General features: G+C 38.6%; 1 protein-coding gene across 1 annotated transcript in view; it reads right to left on the bottom strand.

The window, feature by feature from the left end:
* The window catches only part of nomo (nodal modulator), a 33,623-nt gene that overhangs the window by 10,815 nt on the left and 1,018 nt on the right, over positions 1-21,790 (bottom strand). The window contains exons 2-21 of the mRNA XM_061988257.2: positions 19,550-19,639; positions 19,432-19,477; positions 17,407-17,507; positions 17,136-17,242; positions 16,964-17,036; positions 12,019-12,171; positions 11,774-11,911; positions 11,597-11,686; positions 11,404-11,509; positions 11,168-11,318; positions 7,133-7,310; positions 6,876-7,017; positions 6,634-6,765; positions 4,600-4,736; positions 4,417-4,504; positions 2,816-2,879; positions 2,642-2,737; positions 1,567-1,788; positions 1,286-1,368; positions 992-1,151 (exon numbers count right to left, since the gene is read on the bottom strand). Of these exons, the coding sequence (XP_061844241.1) occupies positions 992-1,151; positions 1,286-1,368; positions 1,567-1,788; positions 2,642-2,737; positions 2,816-2,879; positions 4,417-4,504; positions 4,600-4,736; positions 6,634-6,765; positions 6,876-7,017; positions 7,133-7,310; positions 11,168-11,318; positions 11,404-11,509; positions 11,597-11,686; positions 11,774-11,911; positions 12,019-12,171; positions 16,964-17,036; positions 17,136-17,242; positions 17,407-17,507; positions 19,432-19,477; positions 19,550-19,639 (2,357 nt within the window). The remainder of the gene's footprint in view (positions 1-991; positions 1,152-1,285; positions 1,369-1,566; positions 1,789-2,641; positions 2,738-2,815; positions 2,880-4,416; positions 4,505-4,599; positions 4,737-6,633; positions 6,766-6,875; positions 7,018-7,132; positions 7,311-11,167; positions 11,319-11,403; positions 11,510-11,596; positions 11,687-11,773; positions 11,912-12,018; positions 12,172-16,963; positions 17,037-17,135; positions 17,243-17,406; positions 17,508-19,431; positions 19,478-19,549; positions 19,640-21,790) is intronic.

The following is a 21,790-nucleotide window of genomic DNA, read 5'->3' as shown; positions in this document are numbered from 1 at the left end:
GCATACCATGTACAGTACACTGAGTACAGTATAGCTTACAGTGCCTTGTTTATGGAATATAACAAAATGCTTTATTGTAATCAAACATGAGTCATTCATTTGAATAATATTGTAGTGTTGATGTTCCCATCATGCCTCACTGCACATACTAATGAGGTAGATGTTATAGTTTAGTGCTAATTTGTTTGTGAGTGTATTTGTTGCACTAAGTTACTTCTTGTATGTCTTCCCTCATTCAGTAATGTATCCTTTGTGTTTATGTACCATTTTTGATGATATGCCTTGTTATGCGTGTGTTTGATTGATGTTCTGTGTTAGGACCTACCTGCTATTTCTCCCTCTATGTAGAGCTAGCTCTTAGTAAGTCCATCCATCCATCCATTTTCTACCGCTTGTCCCTTTCGGGGGTCATTGTTTTTTTTCTGCTTATGCAATAAACAGCATTTCCGTCCAAGCAAACAAAAGTACCTCTGACCAATCTCTTGATAGCTCAAGATTGACACAATATATTTGCACTTTTGAAACTGCATTTCAATCAAAAATGATGACTGTTGTTGACCATGTATGTATGTGTGTATGTATGTGTAACTGATGCCAACTGGAACGTTTGTTAACTTCACTCCCTGACCAAAGAAGAGTTCACAGCGGACAACGAGCTAACAGCTCAGGCTTTAGGCTTGTAGCCTTGCGTTCTTGATTTTAAAGTTACAGACCCTTGTTCGATCTTCAAAATGCATGACTACGTCGACGTTCATGGGTTAATGAATTTTCTTCCGGGAGGAGCTGGACTAAATGGCTAGAGAGAGGGAAGTCTGGGCTTCCCTGCTTAGGCTGTTGCCCCGCGACCCGACCTCAGATAAGCGGAAGAAGATGGATGGATGGATGGGAGCCTGGCTCCCATATCACTCAGACCCCGAATCCAACAAACTTTTTTTGCTGGCTTGAAAAATGATGTTGTTTCTTCCTCGAGTTAAGTTTTGGGTTCCTGTACCTGTATGCTCCCATCTCATTAGTGGCCACAGTGATGAGTGGTGCAGCAGCTCCTTTCTCACTGATTGAGATCTCTACCCCTTGTAGCTCCGGAGATACTTTTCCTTCCAGGAAAAGCCCTGCACGGCCCATGATGTTCACCATGCGACCCGGACATGACTCTGCAAAATGAATTGAATAATGCAATAGCATGGGGATTTGAAAGTACACTAAATGGGAAACTTTTAACGGTGCTTAAAAAAGTGACTTCAGTCACTGTGGATTATTGGATTGCAATTTGCATTAAGAAACATACCTCCTGTGATAGTGGCCTCTACTTCAGGGGGGTAGAAGAGCAGCTCCTTAGAGGAAGGAGTCACTGTAATCTTCTCTCCAGCCCTGTGGTTTGTTGAGAAAACACCAGACTGTAAAACTTTTTTAAACATGGCTGTACTTTACAATTCTGTGAATTCAAAACAGTTGGAGGCCAAGAGGAGCTGATATAACCATGAAAATGATAACACTGAATTATTCAATTTCAAGAGCCAAATACAATTAATTATTAGACTATCAACATGAACGTCAATTGTAATTTACCTAGCCCAGTAAGAGAACTCATAGTGGAAAGGGCCTGTCAGGTCGTCAGCCTTCTCTTGAATAGGGGGACTATCATTCTTGGAAGCCCCGTCTTCTTCGGCAGCTCGCCGCTCTCGTTCCAGGCGGCGCAGCTGAATCTCCTGCAGCTGCTGCTCCTGCCTTTGCTCCTGCAGACTCCGCAAAGGGCCAAGAACCAGTGCCGGTTCACTCTCAATGGACGATCTGACGGGCAACAGAGGTGAGAAGTAAAAGACGGACAAGAGCACCGGCACAATGATGATGCGCAGCACGTTAGTCATTCTGACAACTCTTACAGTGTAAATATCCTCCATAAACATGTTTATATTATTTAAATGTATCTACTGTAAACATTGACATATAAAATCTATTTACGGTATATATTATGCTTTACAAGGTCCCTACATAAGGTATACATGCACATCTAGATCCAAACCAAGAGATGCTACGTCTTTTTAAAATTATTAATTTGTTATACACTTTATTAAGGAAATCGCCACAATTTGTCGAAAATTCAGAACAATTCTAAAGTTCTTAATCCCATTGCATTTCTGTATTTTAAGTACCTTGTTGTTAAGTTATTAACTCCGCCCCTAAAATGGCTACTTTTCAAGAAAAAAACTAAATGTTTATTCGGTTTATTGAAAGAAAATAGGAAAGTACAAACATCCACTGTCACAGCCGTCTCTTCGTGCAATTTGTGCAGTGTTGGATAAAGGGGAGGAGTGGATGCAGAAGACTAAGAACACCTCAGGAAAACATTGATTGTTTAAGACAAGCAAGGTCTATAAAGTGAGACAGATAAACCTTCAATATTTACTCTTCATTTTCTTGACAAGTTCCACATTTTCATCTTTTCATTTGCTTTAGTTAAATAGTAAAAGTATTTCATTGTAAAGAGAATTAATGGACAACCAGTCTAAGTATCATAAATCATTCATGTCGTTAGCCCTGCACTGTACTTGACTAGATGTTAATTATTGAAGAGCATAAAATGATACTTGAATTTAAATAAGTCCATTGTGATCCTAGCCTTGCATAAATGAATGGGCCTTACTTGATGGTAACTGTGACGTCTAGAATCTTGTCAGTGGTGATGAGCCCTGTCATGTGATGGCGCACCGCAGTAAGAGTCAGGATACTCGGTGCTGAGCTGTTTGGGCAAAATAATTTAAAATGTCACATGACTGAACTGGATGCAATAAAACCACATCTTGGTAGTTTTACTTACGTATCATAAGTGTAAAAATCCTGCTCAAACTGGTGGCAGGAGCGAGGGGTGACTTTGTAAACACCTGGAGGTGACATTCGTAGTTCATTACTTTGATTAAGTAATAATAGATGTGCAGCAGCAGTGTTTATGGATCTAACTAAAGCATTTGACACAATTAATCACAATATTTTAATACAAAAATTAGAACGGTATGGCATCAGAGGGTTGGTCTAAAACTGGATTAGAAGTTACTTAACCAACAGGAAACAATACATGAAGCTAGGGAAACACATCTACAACGCTAAATATATCCTGTGGTGTACCCCAGGGATCAATACTAGGACCAAAAATTGTTCAATCTTTATATAAATGACATTTGTAAAGTTACAAAAGATTTAAAGTTAGTGTTATTCGCGGACGTTACAACAGTGTTTTGTTCAGGAGAGAACACACAGAAGCTAATACAAATAACAGAAACAATTAACAAATTAAAAAGATAGTTAGACAAAAACAGACTATTCTTAAACCTCAGTAAAACTAAAATAATGTTATTCAGTAACAGTAGAAGGGAAAGTCAAACACAATTACAAAGACAGAAAAGAAATTGAAAAAGTAAATGAAATCAAGTTTCTAGGTATCATGATTGATGATAAAATGAACTGGAAATCTCATAAAAAATATACAACAAGGTGGCAAGAAACAATAATGAACAAAGCTAAGCATGCATTGGACCAAAAATCACTCCATATTCTCTACTGCTCGCTAGTGTTACCATATCTGCGTTATTGTGAAGCAATATGGGGAAATAATTACAAAAGTACACTTCATTCATTTACCGTGTTACAAAAAAGTTCAGTTAGAATAATGTTGGGTATAGAAAACATTCAAACCCTTTATTCATTGAATCGAAAATACTGAAATTCCACCACATAGTGAATTTGCAAACAGCTAAAATTATGCACAGAGCAAACTATAACCTGCTACCCAAGAATATACAACAATTCTTCTCAATAAAAGAGGAAAAATATAATCTTAGTGAAAAATGTAATTTAAAACATTTGTATGCACGTACAACACTTAAGAACTTTAGTATATCAGTATGTGGAATTAAATTATGGAATTGACTAAGGAAAGAAATCAAACAACGTACTAATATGATCAAATTCAAGAAACTCTTCAAACTTAAAGTGTTTACAAAGTACAAAGAAGAAGAACCATGATAAACATTCTGAATTTATTCCATCCATCCAATTTCTAGATAATCTTATTTATCTCACCATATAAAATATAACTTACTTCACCAATTATTATGTATTTATTTTTAATGTTATTACTTATAGAGTATATTGTGAATAAATTGAGAACAGTAAGTGAACAAAAGTGTTAGCAACTGCTATGAAAAAGGAAAGGGGTGGGATTAAATGAGCTCTGCTTTTTCCTACTCCTTTTTGAACATGTTGAATAGAGAAACTGGAAATGGTGATGTATCATGTTGTATGCGTGCATATTCTAAATAAACTTAAACTTTGAATAAAACTGACCTCAATGGTACGCGACTTTCATAATTTCTCGATTATTACAATTTGAGTCATATGAGAAAAAAAAAAAAAAAATCTTACCAGGTTTGGAGAGGCAGAAGCGGTTGACTCCCTTAGAGAGATTGTATATGCCTACATTCTCAGGTTTGCTGCCATCTTGGAAGAACTCCTGCAAAGAAACACATTAAATGTAAATTTAAGAATGTGTAATTGAAGAGGTTTACCTACAACACATCCACCGACTATGAGTTAGTAGTTACTGACCAGAGTAATGGCGTGGGACAGGGAGCAGCGTAGAATGTAGCCGATCTGTCGGAATTCCACTCCCAATATGTCCGAGTCCAGGACCTCAACTTCCAGGGATTTATGTTTCCAACACCACTCTTCGTGAGAGATGCTCACTGCAGCAAGTAAAAGATAAAAATATGTAAAAAAGCAAAAGCATAAAAGTACTGTGGGGCCAGTCAATTCAGAGCTTTAAAATTGGCTGTTTTTACACATATGCCTACTTTCCAATGTATTTTACAGTTTATCCCACCCTCTTCTGGCTTCTAGGACATAATGACGTAACTACGTACGTACATAACACATGCATTAGTTTGGATGTTGTTAGCTAATAATAGCGATTTGGATAGTTGGTGTTCGCTGTCATTGAATCAGAATCAGAATGGTTTTATTGCAATTGTTTGAGAACGGGTTCACAAACTAGGAATTTTTCTTGGTACAATCGTACAACATAAAACACATATAACACAGAATAGGTAATAGGTTATAATGCTATAACTGAGCTATCAGATCTTGTATTGAATGTATATTCTATCATAACAGTACAGCATGACTGCAAATTCCTAGCTGCTTCTTTTGGACTATTTTTGTATGTGTGTAAGCGCTCTCTGCGTGTATGCGTTGATGAGACAGGGAGAGTGACCGCCCTAAAAAACAATAATTTTATTCGAGCCGGTAAAAAAAATTTACAACACAAACTTAGTAATTGTGAAAAATATAGATTGTTTTAACACAAATGTGTTCTTTTAAACCACTAATGGTAAGGCAAGCTGGCCAATGGTGTTCTTGTTAAATTTTTTTCATTGAAAAATGTAACTGTGAACAAGTTACGAACATCCCCATTAAAACAAACAATACAATTTTATAATACATTGTAAAACAAGGTAGCCAGTGCAGGGAGGCAAGAATTGCACTCCTTTTTCTGGTTCCTTTTAAAAAGCTGTACTGCAGAGTTATGGACTAACTGTAGGAGTGCATGGTGACCTATTCCAGTATAAAGTGCATTACAGTGTTACACATTCAGACGCAATAAAGGCTTGCATGACTTATTCAAAATGTCAAAAAGATAAAAACAATTAGATTTTATACGGAAGCCAAGGATGGTAAAGAATTGACTTTGCGATAGTGTTAATTATAATATACTCCCAGCTTAAAATAGCTGTCTGTAGTAATTCTACGGCTGGTGGCTGCGGGACACATAATTCAAGTCCAGCAGGGTACCTGTGTGACTTAACATAACCTCAGTCTACCCCTCATTGATCTTTACAAAAAAGTTTGAGCCAACCAAGCCTTGACGTGATTTAAACATTGTGTCAAGTATATTTAGCGGTCATCTGCATAAAAATTATTTGAGAGGGAGAAGTTAGAGCAACAGGTTGGGCCAAAGAATTGACCATTGGGGGACTCCACATGGGAGTGGGGCAGTAGACAAAGTGTCGTTCCCAAGTTTAACAAAAATGCACCCCTGACACCCACACGGTATTCCAATCCAGATAAACAAAAAGTTGTGTGGCCAACTGTTTCGAAAGCGGCAGTCAGGTCTAAAACACTAAAATGGCTGGACCACAAGAATCAGTCTCAAAAACAGATAATTAAAAACCTTAAGAAATGCAGACTCACTTGTCGTCCAGAAAGTTTGTTTGGACTAAGTATAATGTTGAAAGACTGCCCTGCAGCCTGTCTTTTTAAAATGTCACATTGAATGTTGGAATTCTTGTTTATTACTAAAAAGACCACAGCTCCCCAGTGTGGCAGTACTTATGCAGTCCCAAACTATGACGCTACCACCACAAGGCTTGACTTTAGGCAAGCCCCAAATGATCTTTGCGCTCACTTGCGTGGCTGTTATTTAGACAAAAATCGCTATACAAGCACTGACTATACCTAAGCATATCCAAGTTTAATTTCTATATTGTTGTTCCTTGAAAAGACAATAAAAGGTTACTGTTCTGTGGTTTATCAAGAAATAACCACACCAGATGTCTGATGATCAACATACAAGTAGTTTCTGACCTTTGTATTTCCCAGGTAGAACGTTGTCAAAAGAGAAGCTCAGGACGTCACTGCTGCCAGACAAAGGCACAACCCTTCTCTCTCCTTGACGGCTTACTGCTTGAAGTGTTACTGACAGGTCATCACAGGAAGCTACAGGTCAGCAAGACAACATTTGGTCAAGTCGGGTCAAAACTACAGTATATAAGGCAGCCATTGCTTCAGATATTACACCAAGCAAATGATAATTAGGCAGACATTACCTAAACAGTAAACCTTTCCAGAGACAGAGGCCATGAATTGGATAAAGAGTAGGTCTGTGATGGGCTTGTCCACAACTGAAAACTCCAGAGAAGGAGGCTGCAAAGCCAGGCCTGCTTTTACATCTGCCTCAGGGAGAGACACCTGCACAAACAGAGGACTTATCAACAAGTGTAAAGTATTTGTTAATTGAATGAGATAAAACGGTGTCATAATTATTATTATTTTTTCAAGTATTCATTTTTAACGGCTGTCGTACATGGACACTGTAGTCTCCAGGTTTAGCCTGAAAACAGAAAGCTCCCTGGATGTCCGAGTCAATGACACGTCCTGAAGTTTTGTCTTGGCCCTGGTGTGTCAAGGTGATCTTGTAGCGACCCTGCTGCTTCATGCCCTCAGGCAAGCGGCTGATGGCGATTTGTCCACAAACACTGAACCTGCATAAAAACAACATACGTTCATGAAGATCAATATGTACTAGAGATGCGCGGTTTGCGGACACAACCGCGCAGTCCGCGGATTATCCGCGGGTCGGGCGGTTGAAATTAAAAAAAAATTAGATTTTATCCGCGGGTCGGGTCGGGCGGTTGAAATAAAAAAAAATTAGATTTTAAATAGATTCAGGCGGGTGGCAGTTAAACCAATTCGGAAATATATATACATAGTTAAATGTTGTTACCCACATACGAAAAACGAGCAGGCACAACAGAAGAAGAAAAAAAAAGAGATGGCAACGCCGGCAGCAAACGTGGTACGCGACAAACTAAAAAAGGGAATACTAAAGACCAGAGGGAAAAAAGGCCAGAAAAGTTCAGCGTGGACTCGTTTTTATGAGGTTGTAAATCAGGATGATAGTAATGCTGGCTACGTGATTTGCAAGAGCTGTGACGCTGTTTATGTCTACGACAGTCACAAAACCGGGACATCTAACATGGTGCATCACATTTGTGCAAAACCCCGAAACTCCACAAACACCCTGAGCATGAGCAGTTTCGTCCGCCGTGATCCCAGAAGAGTGCCACAGGATGTTAAAACAAGATAGAACGCAGCTGCCTGCAGCAGTTTGAGTGGCGCGAGCGCGCTTGGAGGTGCGCTCAGCGCGGCTCCCAGATGATTGCGCACTGGTGTGCGTCTGGGCCGTGACAGTGTGGCACGCATTGAATGTCTCTGCTCCATTGGATCAGTCTCCTTTCTTTAACAGGCAAAAGCTTTATAACCTCACTAATGCCTTGCATCGTCTATATTAGATATATAACAACGAGCGGGTGGCGGATGGCGGGCGGGTGCGGTTTTGATTAAATGTTAGTTCGGGTGGATGGCGGATGGTTGACGACTTTTGTGATGCGGTTGCGGATGAAATAATTGCCTATCCGCGCATCTCTAATATGTACTCTCCAAACAAAATTAGGTAAACATACACAATCTGAAGAAACAAGATCTAATATAAACACAAAAAGGCCCCTGAACAGAAAGTGAAGCGTAGGTTTGCCTCACATTGATAATGATGCATGTTAGTTAAAAAAAAATCTGATTCACATGAGTTAGTTCAATAAAAAGGTTGCATGCCTTGAGAAAAATGCAAATCAGGGAATTGTTTTGCTATTTTGAGTCATTATGGTCCACTTCCAGATCAAAATGGTAGCATATGTTGTACTGTAGGAGAAGTAGAATACAGCAAATTCAATTTTATGAATGCTGTGCGAGCAGTGATCCCTTACATTGTAATTTGGCACCACAGTAGAGAAAAAACATCCTTGTTTGGGCATGGTCCCTCTTAAAGAGGATCAATACCATGGATGCAGTACCAGGCCCTTAGATAAGAGCTGTCCTGTCCAACTCTGAGCATAAACTGATGAAGAATGCTCGGATAAGGTGAGAGGTTTAAGACAATCCAAACAGTCCAGTTGTGTGCGATTCAATGCCCACTGAAAATACAATGACCTGGACGAACGTGAATACTCACAGGAAATTCCATAACTGGTTTTAGCTTAGTTTTAACGCAGAAGGACCTTCCTGACACAACTTTGACTAGAAAACAAACCAATGGCCTCTGCAATTAAAAGCAAATAGCCTGCTGTATAACAGACACATTATTTTTAGTAGGGATGTCCCGAATGGGGTGTTATGCTCGCGATTCCAATTATGCATGAGCGAGGTCGGCCGATACCAATAACAATACTGATCACATGTACTAAATGTTTCTATTTATAGTGAGTGCTAAACAATATCAACACAATATTTAAACTGGTTTTGTAGTCTCTTATTACATACAATTGTTTGAGCAAAACAAAGTCAACAGTACACAATAACTAACCATAATTAAATACTATCTGCTACTCATAAAAACTAGAGATGTCCGATAATATCGGACTGCCGATATTATCGGCCGATAAATGCTTTAAAATGTAATATCGGAAATTATCGGTATCTGTTTCAAAATTATCGGTATAGAAAAATAAAATGTATGACTTTTTAAAACGCCGCTGTGTACACGGACGTAGGGAGAAGTACAGAGCGCCAATAAACCTTAAAGGCACTGCCTTTGCGTGCCGGCCCTGTCACATAATATCTACGGCTTTTCACACACTCAAGTGAATGCCATGCATACACTTGGTCAACAGCCATACAGGTCACACTGAGGGTGGCCGTATAAACAACTTTAACACCGTTACAAATATGCGCACACTCTGAACCCACACCAAACAAGAATGACAAACACATTTCGGGAGAACATCCGCACCGCAACACAACATAAACACAACAGAACAAATACCCAGAACCCCTTGTAGCTCTAACTCTTCCGGGACGCTACAATATACACCCCCGCTACCCCCAACCCACCCCCCGTCAACCCCGGCCCCCTCAAGCTCTCTCAGGGAGAGCATGTCCCAAATTCCCAGCTGCTGTTTTGAGGCATGTTAAAAAAAAGAATGCACTTTGTGACTTCAATAATAAATATGGCAGTGCCATGTTGGCATTTTTTTCCATAACTTGAGTTGATTTATTTTGGAAAACCTTGTTACATTGTTTAATGCATCCAGCTGGGCATCACAACAAAATTAGGCATAATAATGTGTTAATTCCACGACTGTATAAATAGTTATATAGTTATAGTACCAATGATTGTCACACACACAAACCAGGTGTGGCAAAATGATTATCTGCATTTGACCCATCACCCTTGATCACCCCCTGGGAGGTGAGGGGAACAGCGGGCAGCAGCGGTGGCCGCGCCCAGGAATCATTTTTGGTGATTGAACCCCCAATTCCAACCCTTGATGTTGAGTGCCAAGCAAGGAGGTAATGGGTCCCATTCTTATAGTCTTTGGTATGACTCGGCCGGGGTTTGAACTCACGACCTACCGATCTCAGGGCGGACACTCTAACCATATATCGGTAACGGTTGATATGGGTATCGGTAATTAAGAGTTGGACAATATCAGAATATCGGCAAAAAAGCCATTATCGGACATCTCTAATAAAAACCCTTTGTTTTTTTTCCCCCCTCAAAAGTCTACCTGTGTCCAGGGAATTATTTCCCAAGTCTGTAAACATAAACAAAAATTTAAAAAAATTTTTTTTATAAAATAAAAATGTTGAGTAAACACTCTAGTATCGATAATGTACTGATACTACCTTTGGTATCGACACCACCAATTTATGGATCAATCTGCCCTCCTCATAAGTGTTGTATACCAACTGTGACAATGCTGACACACCAAGTTGTTATAATATTCTCTTTCTAGACTTTTGTTAATTTCCTGCTGTTTAGTTCACGGGCAACACCGTTCCATCTACACTTCTTAAAGTTTACAAAGCACTTATTTTTTGTATTGTTCAAAACTAGCTTAGTGGTTAGCTTTGCTAGGAGCATGCCTGCTACTGACCTGCTCTCAGTGTGTAACATGTTTAAATGCTACCTAATAATGATAATTAAGATACTAAGAAATGCAGTTTCTTTGCCGTGATGAAGATGATGATTATTAACTTACAGTCTGTACGGAGGCACATAATTAGCTGCTAACCGCTTGTCAGCCGGGGACTAAAAATAAATACAATGTCAGCCGAGAACTCTGTTTGTGATCGGCATTGAAAGGCATTAATCGACAACGGCAAATTACATGTTTCTTTGGATCTCATTAGATTGTGAGGGTGTACATAATAAAGCGGTTTAAAGGTACACTGCAATCACCTGTAAAAAAAGTAAGTGAAAATATCAATTTAAAAATAGGAGCTTTTCAGTGTGTACTAAACATACTCGTAAAGGAACATTTGTTTAAGTAGACGGACGCACCCTGCTGTAATGATGTCAGGAAGTTGTGGCGTGTTGGGGGCGATTTTGACCGTTACCGGCTCGAAGAACATGAGCTCCTTGTGGACACGGATTGTGTAAGTACCAGCTGTCATGTTCTCAAGCCTGTAAGAACCATCCTCTTTGCTGACAACTGTGGGGATAGAAAGGCGATGAAACACTTTATGCACGATAACTTGAAAACAAAGTTTGTACCCATAATTATCTACTTGGGTCACCTTTGATCAGATTATTGAGGGAGACTGTGGCATCATCTACTCCCTCCCCATCAACACTGTTCAGAACTCGTCCAGTCACAGAGAAACCCATAACGCGAAAGATGGGCTGTATAAATGACAAAGTGTTGTGTTATCATTACTAATAGAACATTAATCTGACATTAAAAAGTAGATATGTTATTAGACATTATACCTCTAGGGTCAAACTGCTGTGCTCCACCTTGAAATTCATTCTGGAAGGAGCGACATCAAAAGTGATCCTTTCTCCTCTGTAGAAGGGCACCTGAAGAAAATAGGTTACGGTACCTTATGAGATATAACTACACATTTTAAATGCTTTAACCAGGATTGCTTCACACAGTAAGCGTACCACAGTGTACTCGCCACTAGCCAGTGAGGGAAAGTTGAAGGTGCCGTCCTCCCTGGAGAGAGCACTGCACAAGTAGACAAGAGAGCTGTCCCCAGAATCGGCACCCTCCACTGGAGAAAAATTGCAGCCCTTCACATCCTGGGGAAGCAAGGAAACATAGCAATTACAAAGTTGTTAATCAACACATTATGCAAGCATGAACATGTTGACATCTGCCTGTTTCTGGAGAAATAATGTTGGTTTACCTCTCTTTTCACCGCGGCCGAATAAAGCAGGAAGGTGACCTCTTTCATGGGCTCTCCATCACTGCGGACCTCCCCTGAGACGTCGTAGCCTCCGACCACCAGATGGTCAGCGGCCGGCGCATTGGCATTGGAAATGTGCACTGAGGTAGCGCTCTGTGAGAAGAAGGCAAAAGGTCACCAGCAACTACAAGGAAGGTCATAGTGATTAGGTATGTAGGTATTCCTGACCAGGAACCTTGTAGGCTGTTTTACACTGACAAACTGATGCCGGATAAAGCCTCTGTGCTCATTCAAATAAGGGGTGCAATGACATTGTCGACAACACGCTACAATAACATTTTTCTGGGACGTCAATGCTTGTGTATTTCCGAACGGAAACAAACATGTGCAAGCTAGCGTGAGCCGTGACCCACAGCAACAGCACAGGAAGATCATTATCAACACAAAATGCACTTTTCTTATTGCAGAAGCTAGATAGCTTTGGTGTTGTTTTGATTTTATTTCTGCTATTGACAAGTCCTTTGTTTACATACAAATTGATACTTTGTTTTTATCAGCACTTTGCCCGTCCTTGCTTTAAAATGGACAAACGTTTAGAATTATTATGTTTGTATCAGCCTAATGACCAGCAGTGTTGGGACTAACGCGTTACAAAGTAACGCGTTACTGTAACGCCGTTAGTTTCGGCGGTAACTAGTAACCTAACGCGTTATTTTTTATATTCAGTAACTCAGTTATCGTTACTACATGATGCGTTACTGCGTTATTTTACGTTACTTTTTATGTAGTATAAAGTGTGTTTTGTCGGAGCGCTGCTGTGTCATCGTTCTGATTCTTCTTGTGTCACAAGCCGGAGAAGATAGACATGCGCTCTGTGTGGGTGTGTGTGAGTGTGGGTGTGAGTGTGGGGAGGGGGGGGGCGTGTCTGATCATGGCGGAGCCAGAAGTCGAGTTTGCTAACATGGAGATATTTTCACTACTTTTCTTTTGACGAGCACAAAGAAAAGAACATTTTAGTTAAATGTAAATTGTGCTTTGGATCAAAGATCCCATCTACTGCCCAAAACAGCAATTCAAATCTGCTGAAACAAGCTACATAAGCAACATGCTTCGACGAAGCTAGTAAAGAGAGATAGAGACTCTGATGCCACTTCACCTCCACCACCACCACTTAACGATTAAGTCTGCCTCTGCTCATCATTCAGCACTGAAGGTACACACACTCTGTCAATCAATGTTCCCTCTAATTTTTCATGTGTGTGAGCAAACGCAAAAACTCCCTGAGCATGAGTGGAGCCCATGTGAGCAACTTTAGACGTGCACACTGTGGCTACACCAGCAGCACACCTGTCCCAAACCTGACCAAATAACAAGTTCAATCTCTATCCATCCATCCATTTTCTACCGCTTGTCCCTTTCGGGGTCGCTGGAGCCTATCTCAGCTGCATTCGGGCGGAAGGCAGGTTACACCCTGGACAAGTCCCCACCTCATCACAGGGCCAACACAGATAGACAGACAACATTCTCTTATTATTATAATCAACTGACAGCAGTCATTTCCATTTCTAATATAAGTGTTTAGGCCCACTTACAATGACAATAGCAACAAATATTGTTTTTCATGAACTGTGTACTTGTATTGTTTGTCTGGGTGGAGGTCCTGCTTTGGAAATCATTTGTACCCTTTCAGACATTGCATTTAGTTCCCATTAAAACATTCACATGTTGGACAATGAGATGTAAGCAGGGGATCATGTGTACATTCCTGCAACTTCCTGTTTGTAAAAAATATATTTTTATTAGTATTTATTTAATATACTAACAGCATTTAATGATTCATATTTATAAATTAAGACTCCTAATAAATGACACTAGAATAAGCACACATTTGATTGGTAAATCATAGAGTAACGACCTGGAATTACACTTTATGTGTGGTGTTGGAGTTGTCCGACTTTTTGTGTGGCTGTAAACGCATCACTGGCTAAGTGCCATATGTGCAAGTGTTGGCGCACGTGAGAAAGAGCGAGTGGCTGCTGTTGATATAACAAAGTTGCTTTTGGTCTGGTTTGTACTGCAGAAAATGACCACTTTTGCTAGATATAATTTTTTTTACTAATGTTTTGGTGATGTGTTTATGGCCGACAATAAAGAGTTTTGCTCAGTAAAGTGATGGATGGAATTCATGTCCTCAAAGCGTCTCGACAGACGTTACAATATTTGAACAATGATGACGAAAACGGTTTTCTCTGTCGTGTCCGTGTCATGTCGAAAATTGTTATGCGCTTATTTTTTTATTTGATTTTGTGCATGGCATAGATTTGCCGTGCGCAGAGGACGCTTGAGCAGTGCGCAATTGCACAGGCGCACTCCTGAGAGGGAACGTTGCTGTCAATTCTCTTATATATTCTTTCATTCTAGACTTCTAGAGTGTTTGATTATTACATCACTCTAAATGTATAGACTATAAAGTTCACAAACATAAAGAGGGATCCTGGTGGGCCAGGCCAATCTTTCCTTATCTCTAAACTAAAACTGGGGAAATGTGTAGAGTGTTCTGGGCTTCAGACATGATTTTGTATCAGAATTACTTGAGGAAGAAAATGCCTGGTTAGGCTTTGTGTATGTAGTGTGTGCCTTTCTTGGTTTACATCTATGCTGTTATTATGCTGTTTGTTACTTATGTACGTTATGTTGCAGCTATTTAAAATAGTTTTGTCAATTTGCTCTGGACAGAAACAAATTGGCCTTTGTAACATATCTTTGTCTTTGTGTGTTGTATGTAGACCACATTGCTTAGCAGAGTTCAGTGATGCAAATGCATGTCAAGTTGATCAACACATTATATTATTCTCCAGTGCAATAACAGCACTGAAATGAAGGCTAAAAGGGCATTAATGGGAGCTTTAAAAAAAAAAAAAAAAAGAAGAAGAAAAAAATAAGTAACTAAATAGTTACTTTTCACAGTAACGCATTACTTTTTGGTGTAAGTAACTGAGTTAGTAACGGAGTTACTTTTGAAATGAAGTAACTAGTAACTGTAACTAGTTACTGCTTTTCAGTAACCAACCCAACACTGATGACCAGCACAGTTATAGAATACATTTATCAAAAGTCAAAGAGATTTGATTGCCATTTTCACTGGGTATTTTAGTACCCAAGAGAACCATGAATTGATTAACGTGGACCCCGACTTAAACAAGTTGAAAAACGTATTCGGGTGTTACCATTTAGTGGTCAATTGTACGGAATATGTACTGTACTCTGCAATCTGCTAATAAAAGTCTCAATCAATCAATCAAAAAAAAACAAATTCCGTTTTCCAATCAGTGACTACAATGCAAATAAAAAATGCATAAAATAGTACACAGTGGTCTTCCACAACATTGCTTTATCACAGATTTGTTATCATTTTTTGAAAGCATACTTAACATTGTTGGCCCAAACCAGCGCTTTTCAATATTTTTCTGTTACACCCTGGAAGAAGATTATACACCCCTCAATCTCCATCGCTACTATAAATTGTGAAATGTGTCTAAAATTGTTGTAAGTACACATCTGCATAACATCGCATACTAATATTAACATTAAAGACAACAAAAAGAGGGAAATAAAAACAAGACTTACAACACTATGGACTGGACTCTTACTATTATGTTGGATCCACTATGGACTGTACTCTCACAATATTATGTCAGACCCACTCGACATCCATTGCATTCGGTCTCCCCTAGATGGAGGGGGGGGGGGGGGGTTTACCCACATATGCGGTCCTCTCTAAGGTTTCTCATAGTCATTCACATCGACGTCCCACTGGGGTGAGTTTTTCCTTGCCCTTATGTGGGCTCTGTACCGAGGATGTCGTTGTGGCTTGTGGAGCCCTTTGAGACACTTGTGATTTAGAGCTATATACATAAACATTGATTGATTGATTGATTGAACAAAGATACAGAAAGCATGGCAGAAAGAATATACTCTGTTCCCCAGGCCCCCCACAGGAGCCCGCCCTATTATTTGAGAAGAGCTGGCCTAAACTAAGCATTTTCATGCATAAAATGGCTAAATAAAATTTAAAAAAATCAATACTACTATAGGATTGGCCACTAGAGGGGACCAAACCGATCAGAATGCGCTGTTCGGGATCATGGCCACAGATTGACTCAGCCTCAAGCAGCATTACTTTGTTGTAGTAAAATAATAATGAGTGTAAAGGTGACTCAAAAGTTTTATTTCATGTCTAGAGGACTCTCATACTATTGAAAAATGTATTTGAAAAGTTGTAAACAGGTTTTAAATGCTATAGCTGTGAAAATATTTAATTCATAATTCATTTATCCTACTTTGCCTGAAACCAATTAACAGCGTTTAACGAGTGATGACTGTACATTACAGTCAAATCTAAGCATAGTAAACTAAAGAATAGGAATCAAATATATAAATACCATAACAATATTGCTGTATTCATCTTTCTTGTTAGTTAGTACATAGCTAAAAATATCTCAAGATGATTTTAAAAGCCGATAGCTAAATAATCCTAATTTTTAAAATAGTCGTTGACTAGCTGACTAAGTATGCTTTGGTTGCAGCCCTAATTTAAAGAATTAAATATGGCTTGAAATAAGAAATTTAAAACCATTTGCCGCAAAAATAATTAAAATTGAGAAATTTTACAAATAAGGATTCTTAATCTCCGGGGACAATGTAATCTCTATTGGTGTTGACCATAATATAACATTTTTACTTGTAAAATCCCCCCTGTCCCCAAACAAAGCATTTTGTAGGTTGGTTTTAGAATTACACTTTTTATGTTCCCGAGTTTTCACACACAGGAAATTTAGAATTTACGACAAAACGCAATTTCATTACAGACCTTTAAATCATACATAAAGTGAAGCATGTTTTATTGTCTGAATGCATTTGTTAAACATGACTGAAAGCTACAAACCTGTTCCAAAATCCAGGAAGGATGGGACGCAATGATGTCATAGGTTCCAGGGAGCACTTTGTGAAAGGTGTAGCTGTGTTACAAGGACGGCAATCCAAAGTGGAACAATTAAGATCAGTACATGATCATCAGAATAAAAGCATGATTGGTCAAAAATTTTAAAGCTACTTACGTTCCTCCGGGCTGTGTGATGACACTCTGGATTTTCTCGTCTGTTTCTGATCGGCTCAATTTCACTTCTACTCCAGCTGGGCCAAGGAGATGGCCTTTACTTAGGACCTGTAAAATGAAAAGATCCCCAGGAGAATAAATTAGGATAATAATTATATTTGACAAGTTGTGAAATATGTTGTTTTTGACACATCAAGGTTGAAATCTTGCCTTTATTTTTAAAAACTGTAAAAAAATATTACATGAAGAAAGAAAAGATAAAGAAATCTCACCGTCCCAGACACTGAAAAGCCAGTGAAAACAAAGTTGATGTCCTCTTCTTTTGTACATATGTCCGTGACTCCATCCACATGGAGATCTACACTGGTAGGCTCTGGCGAATTTTAAAGAAACCAAAACCATAATAAGATTTACAGTATGCATACAAAGATGAGTGTACAGTCGTCCCTCGCCATATCACGCTTCGAAGTTAGCGGCTTTACTCTGTTGCAGATTTTTGTAGGCATATTCTACATATCCATATATCCAGCTTCTACCGCTTGTCCCTCTCGTGGTTGCAGGGCAGCTGGAGCCTATCCCAACTGCACTCTGGCGGAAGGCGGTGTACACCCTGGACACGTCGCCACCTCATCGCAGGGCTAATAAATAGACAGACAAGCTTACACACTCACACACTAGGGCTACTTTAGTGTTGCCAATCTATCCCCAAGTGCATGTATTTTGGACTAAATTGCGCACTGAAGTCATACAAATAGCTAAATAAATTAAAAATATTAATTATACGGCAGTAGAGGTGGGGGAAATAATGGTTTTTTTAGATGCATTATAGAATCGATTAGTAAACGTCAATAATTGATTATTTATTTATTGTAAATAAAGTAATGCAGACAATTCAAACATTTGTCTGATTGCAGCGAGCCACTTTACCGAGAGATCTGACCAGCTCCTTCATTATAGGGCACTTTCGTTCCAGTTTTGCACATACTTTTATTAATTCAATCACTGTGGGAATTAGTTTAACTGTTTCTTATTACAAATTGTTTTTTTTAATCTTGCAAGTGATATACACGTATTTAGTGAAACGAAAAGAAATGTAAAACTGCATCAATATACATAAATTAAAGATGCATCAATAATCGATTTTTAATCTAATCGTAGCTCCTGAATCGCAATCGTGATGGAATCTTGAGGTGACCAAAGATTTGCACCTCTATACAGCAATATTGGCGACCAGATGAGACCAAACCAATCCAATTTGTCTCCGAGCAGCATTGAAATGCGCACGTCAACTGTCTAATTAAAACTTATGTCTGTTTCTTGTTTCGGGACAAAGCGGGAACAGCAACATGTGACAATACATCAACTCTTTATTCTTCAAACTACACAATTGTCATTCTACAAAGCTCAGACTTCCTGTTCCTGTCTACGCCGCTAAGCCTTCTGGGTTTTATAGTATGTAAACATTTATGTCCTAGTTTACATGTATTTATATAACCTTTAATTTATCCTGAGTAAGGCAATTAAGAACAGATTTTCATTTGCAATGCTGACCTAGCAAAGAGGCAGCATTTACATGACAGAAATGTTGAGCGGTGATGATAATCTCTCATTATCTCTCATATACAAACAAAAATGACCACTATAGCTTAAACCCAAGAGATCACAAATGACAAATAACAAATAAGAAGCGGGGATAAATGTGCTGGAACGTAAATTAATGTTTAAGATGTACAAACACTTTTCAAGCGCAAAACATACATGGAGAATGTCTGCAACTTGTACAATAAGGAAGCCTGTAGCGGTGTTTAATTATGATACTATTATTAATTATAATTTATCAAAAGAGTACAGTAATTTGACAATGAGCTCTGAGTATGTGATTTTACCATCTCGTGTCTACTTTTAACTTTTAAGCCTGTGTGGTATAACTATAAAAACAAACATGTGTTGTAATGATGTGCTTTTTGAGGGTAAGGTTAAAAGGAATACAATCAAAAGTTGATTCAATGTTATTAAAAAAAAAAGCCTCAAAACATTGCAACTTTTGCCGCAACTTTCTGAAAAGGGACTGTATCTTGGATTAAACGAGTGTTATTGTAAGTCTTGAAATAATAAAAAAAAACTTATTTAGAAGGTCAAAAACAGTGTTTTTATGCTTTTGCTAATGAAATATTCGATCATTATTAATAATTCCAAGTTCCAACATCACGGAAATTAGTTTACCACGGTCAGGCCTAGCACCCATTAAAAGCGATACAAAGAGGGTTTACTATAATAAATAAAAATGCAGCTCATACCAAAGCTCCAGCCGAGGGGAGGTTCAATCTTTAAAACAAAGTCCCCCTGTACAGAGAAAAAAAGATGTGTACATTAGTATGATTGATAAAAAAAATTCAAATATTGTATATTTCATACCTTGTCATAAAGAGGGATCATAAAGTAGCCATTGATTGGAGCACAGTCAGTCTGATATTTTAAAGAGCCTTGCTTGGTGTAGAGTTTGATCTGTGAATAAAACACACAATTATAAAAAAAAATACTTGAATCAATGTATGGTAATATGTTAGAGCTAGGTGGTTGAAAACAAATGTATAGATGTTATTTGGTTATTCTTAAATTCTGATCTTTTGTAGAAGTAGGAAAAATGTGGATGCCTTATTTATTGCCAAATGAGTTGAGAGTCACAGAACAAAATAGATTGCATTTTTTGGGTGTTATTACTGATGAAAATATGTCATGAAAAACACAAATCATTTGTATAAGGGTTAAAATATTGATTTTTTACATAAGATAAAGGAATTGCCAAGTTTAAAAAAAAGCATTGTATATTTGGAATAATTCACTGAATGTTCCATATCAGACATAATGCATTGAAGAGTGGGGTAGTGCCTGTGAAACATATTTAAATCCAATCTTCCTTTTACAGAAGGGAGCTGTATGAGTTATTAATGGAAACGGATACAGAAAACCCACAAACCCAATAACCAAACAATTCAATTTAAAGACGTTTTATGAACTGGCAGAGTACAATATTCAAAACATGATGTGTGAAACGCATAGAAAAATTAATAATAACCTAAAATGAATATAGATTTTTTTTTATTTAGTTTTAGAACATCTCAATAAAGGGTGTTAAATACATTAACAAACTTGACAGTGGAACAAAACAATAAAAAAATTGTTTTCTGTATCAAAAATACGTAAAAAGTAATGAAGATGAAAAGAGACTGAGTGAGATGTTTTTGTTTATTTAATCCTTAATAGTCTTCTGAGAGCTCATGTGTGCATAGATCAGGGGTGTCAAACTCATTTTAGATCGGGGGCCACATGGAGAAAAATCTACTCCAAAAAAATCACGGCACGATAATTTAAAAATAGACAAATTCAGATTGTTTTCTTTGTTTAAAAATAGACAAGCACATTCTGAAAATGTACAAATCATAATGTTGTTGGGGTTTTTTACACTTACATGTTGCGGTTAATAGTATTCTATCTTTATTTGTCGTTATTTATACTTTCTGAATAAATTATCTGATAATGTTCATCAGTCAACTCAATGGTGTTAATTTTCAATCTATTAAGATAAAAAAATGATATCAAAATCAAAATGCAGGATGTTATTTACGAAGTTTGCTCATTTTCCTCGACTGGTGCACTAACATCATGTGGTTTATTTTGTACATATGTAGCATCATCTACAAAGATACAAAAAATTGCTATTGCGACATCTAGTGGACACATTTAAAACAGCAGTTTCTTTCCTTCAAAAATGTTGGCTCATTTTTATACATAGCAAACTCATTCCGCGGGCCGAATAAAACCTGTTTGCGGGCTATACGTTTGACAACCCTGGCATAGATAGATATAGACTATATTGCCAAAAGTATTTGGCCACCCATCCAAACGATCACAATCAGGTGTCCTAATCCCTTGGCCCGGCCACAGGTGTATAAAATCAAGCACTTATGCATGGAGACTGTTTCTACAAACATTTGTGGAAAAAATGGGCCGCTCTCAGGAGCTCAGTGATTTCCAGCGTGGAACTGTCATAGGATGCCACCTGTGCAACAAATCCAGTCGTGAAATGTCCTCGCTCCGAAATATTCCAAAGTCAACTGTTTGCTTTATTATAAGAAAATGGAAGAGTTTGGTAACAACAGCAAATCATCCACCAAGTGGTAGGCCACATAAACTGACAGTGAGGGGTCAGCGGATGCTGAAGCGCATTGTGCAGAAAGTCTTTGCACTGTCAGTTGCTACAGAGCTCCAAACTTCATGTGACCCTACAATTAGCCCACGTACAGTACGCATAGAGCTTCATGGAATGGGTTTCCATGGCCGAGCAGCTGCATCTAAGCCATACATCACCAAGTCCAATGCAAAGCGTCAGATGCAGTGGTGTAAACAAAGCACGTCGCCACTGGACTCTAGAGCAGTGGAGACACGCTCTCTGGAGTGACAAATCACGCTTTTCCCTCCGGCAATCTGGTGGATGAGTCTGGGCTTGGAGGTTGCCAGGAGAACGGTACATTTCGGACTGCATTGTGCAGAGTGTGAAATTTGGCGGAGAAGGAATTATGGTGTGGGGTTGTTCTTCAGGAGTTGAGATTGGCCCCTTAGTTCCAATGAAAGGAACTTTGAATGCACCAGGATACC

The sequence above is a fragment of the Nerophis lumbriciformis genome, linkage group LG27 (genome assembly GCF_033978685.3).
Source record: "Nerophis lumbriciformis linkage group LG27, RoL_Nlum_v2.1, whole genome shotgun sequence".
NCBI classification, from domain to species: domain Eukaryota; kingdom Metazoa; phylum Chordata; class Actinopteri; order Syngnathiformes; family Syngnathidae; genus Nerophis; species Nerophis lumbriciformis.
The sequence above is the reverse complement of the archived record's forward strand: the minus strand, read 5'-3'. Positions and strand labels throughout refer to the sequence as shown.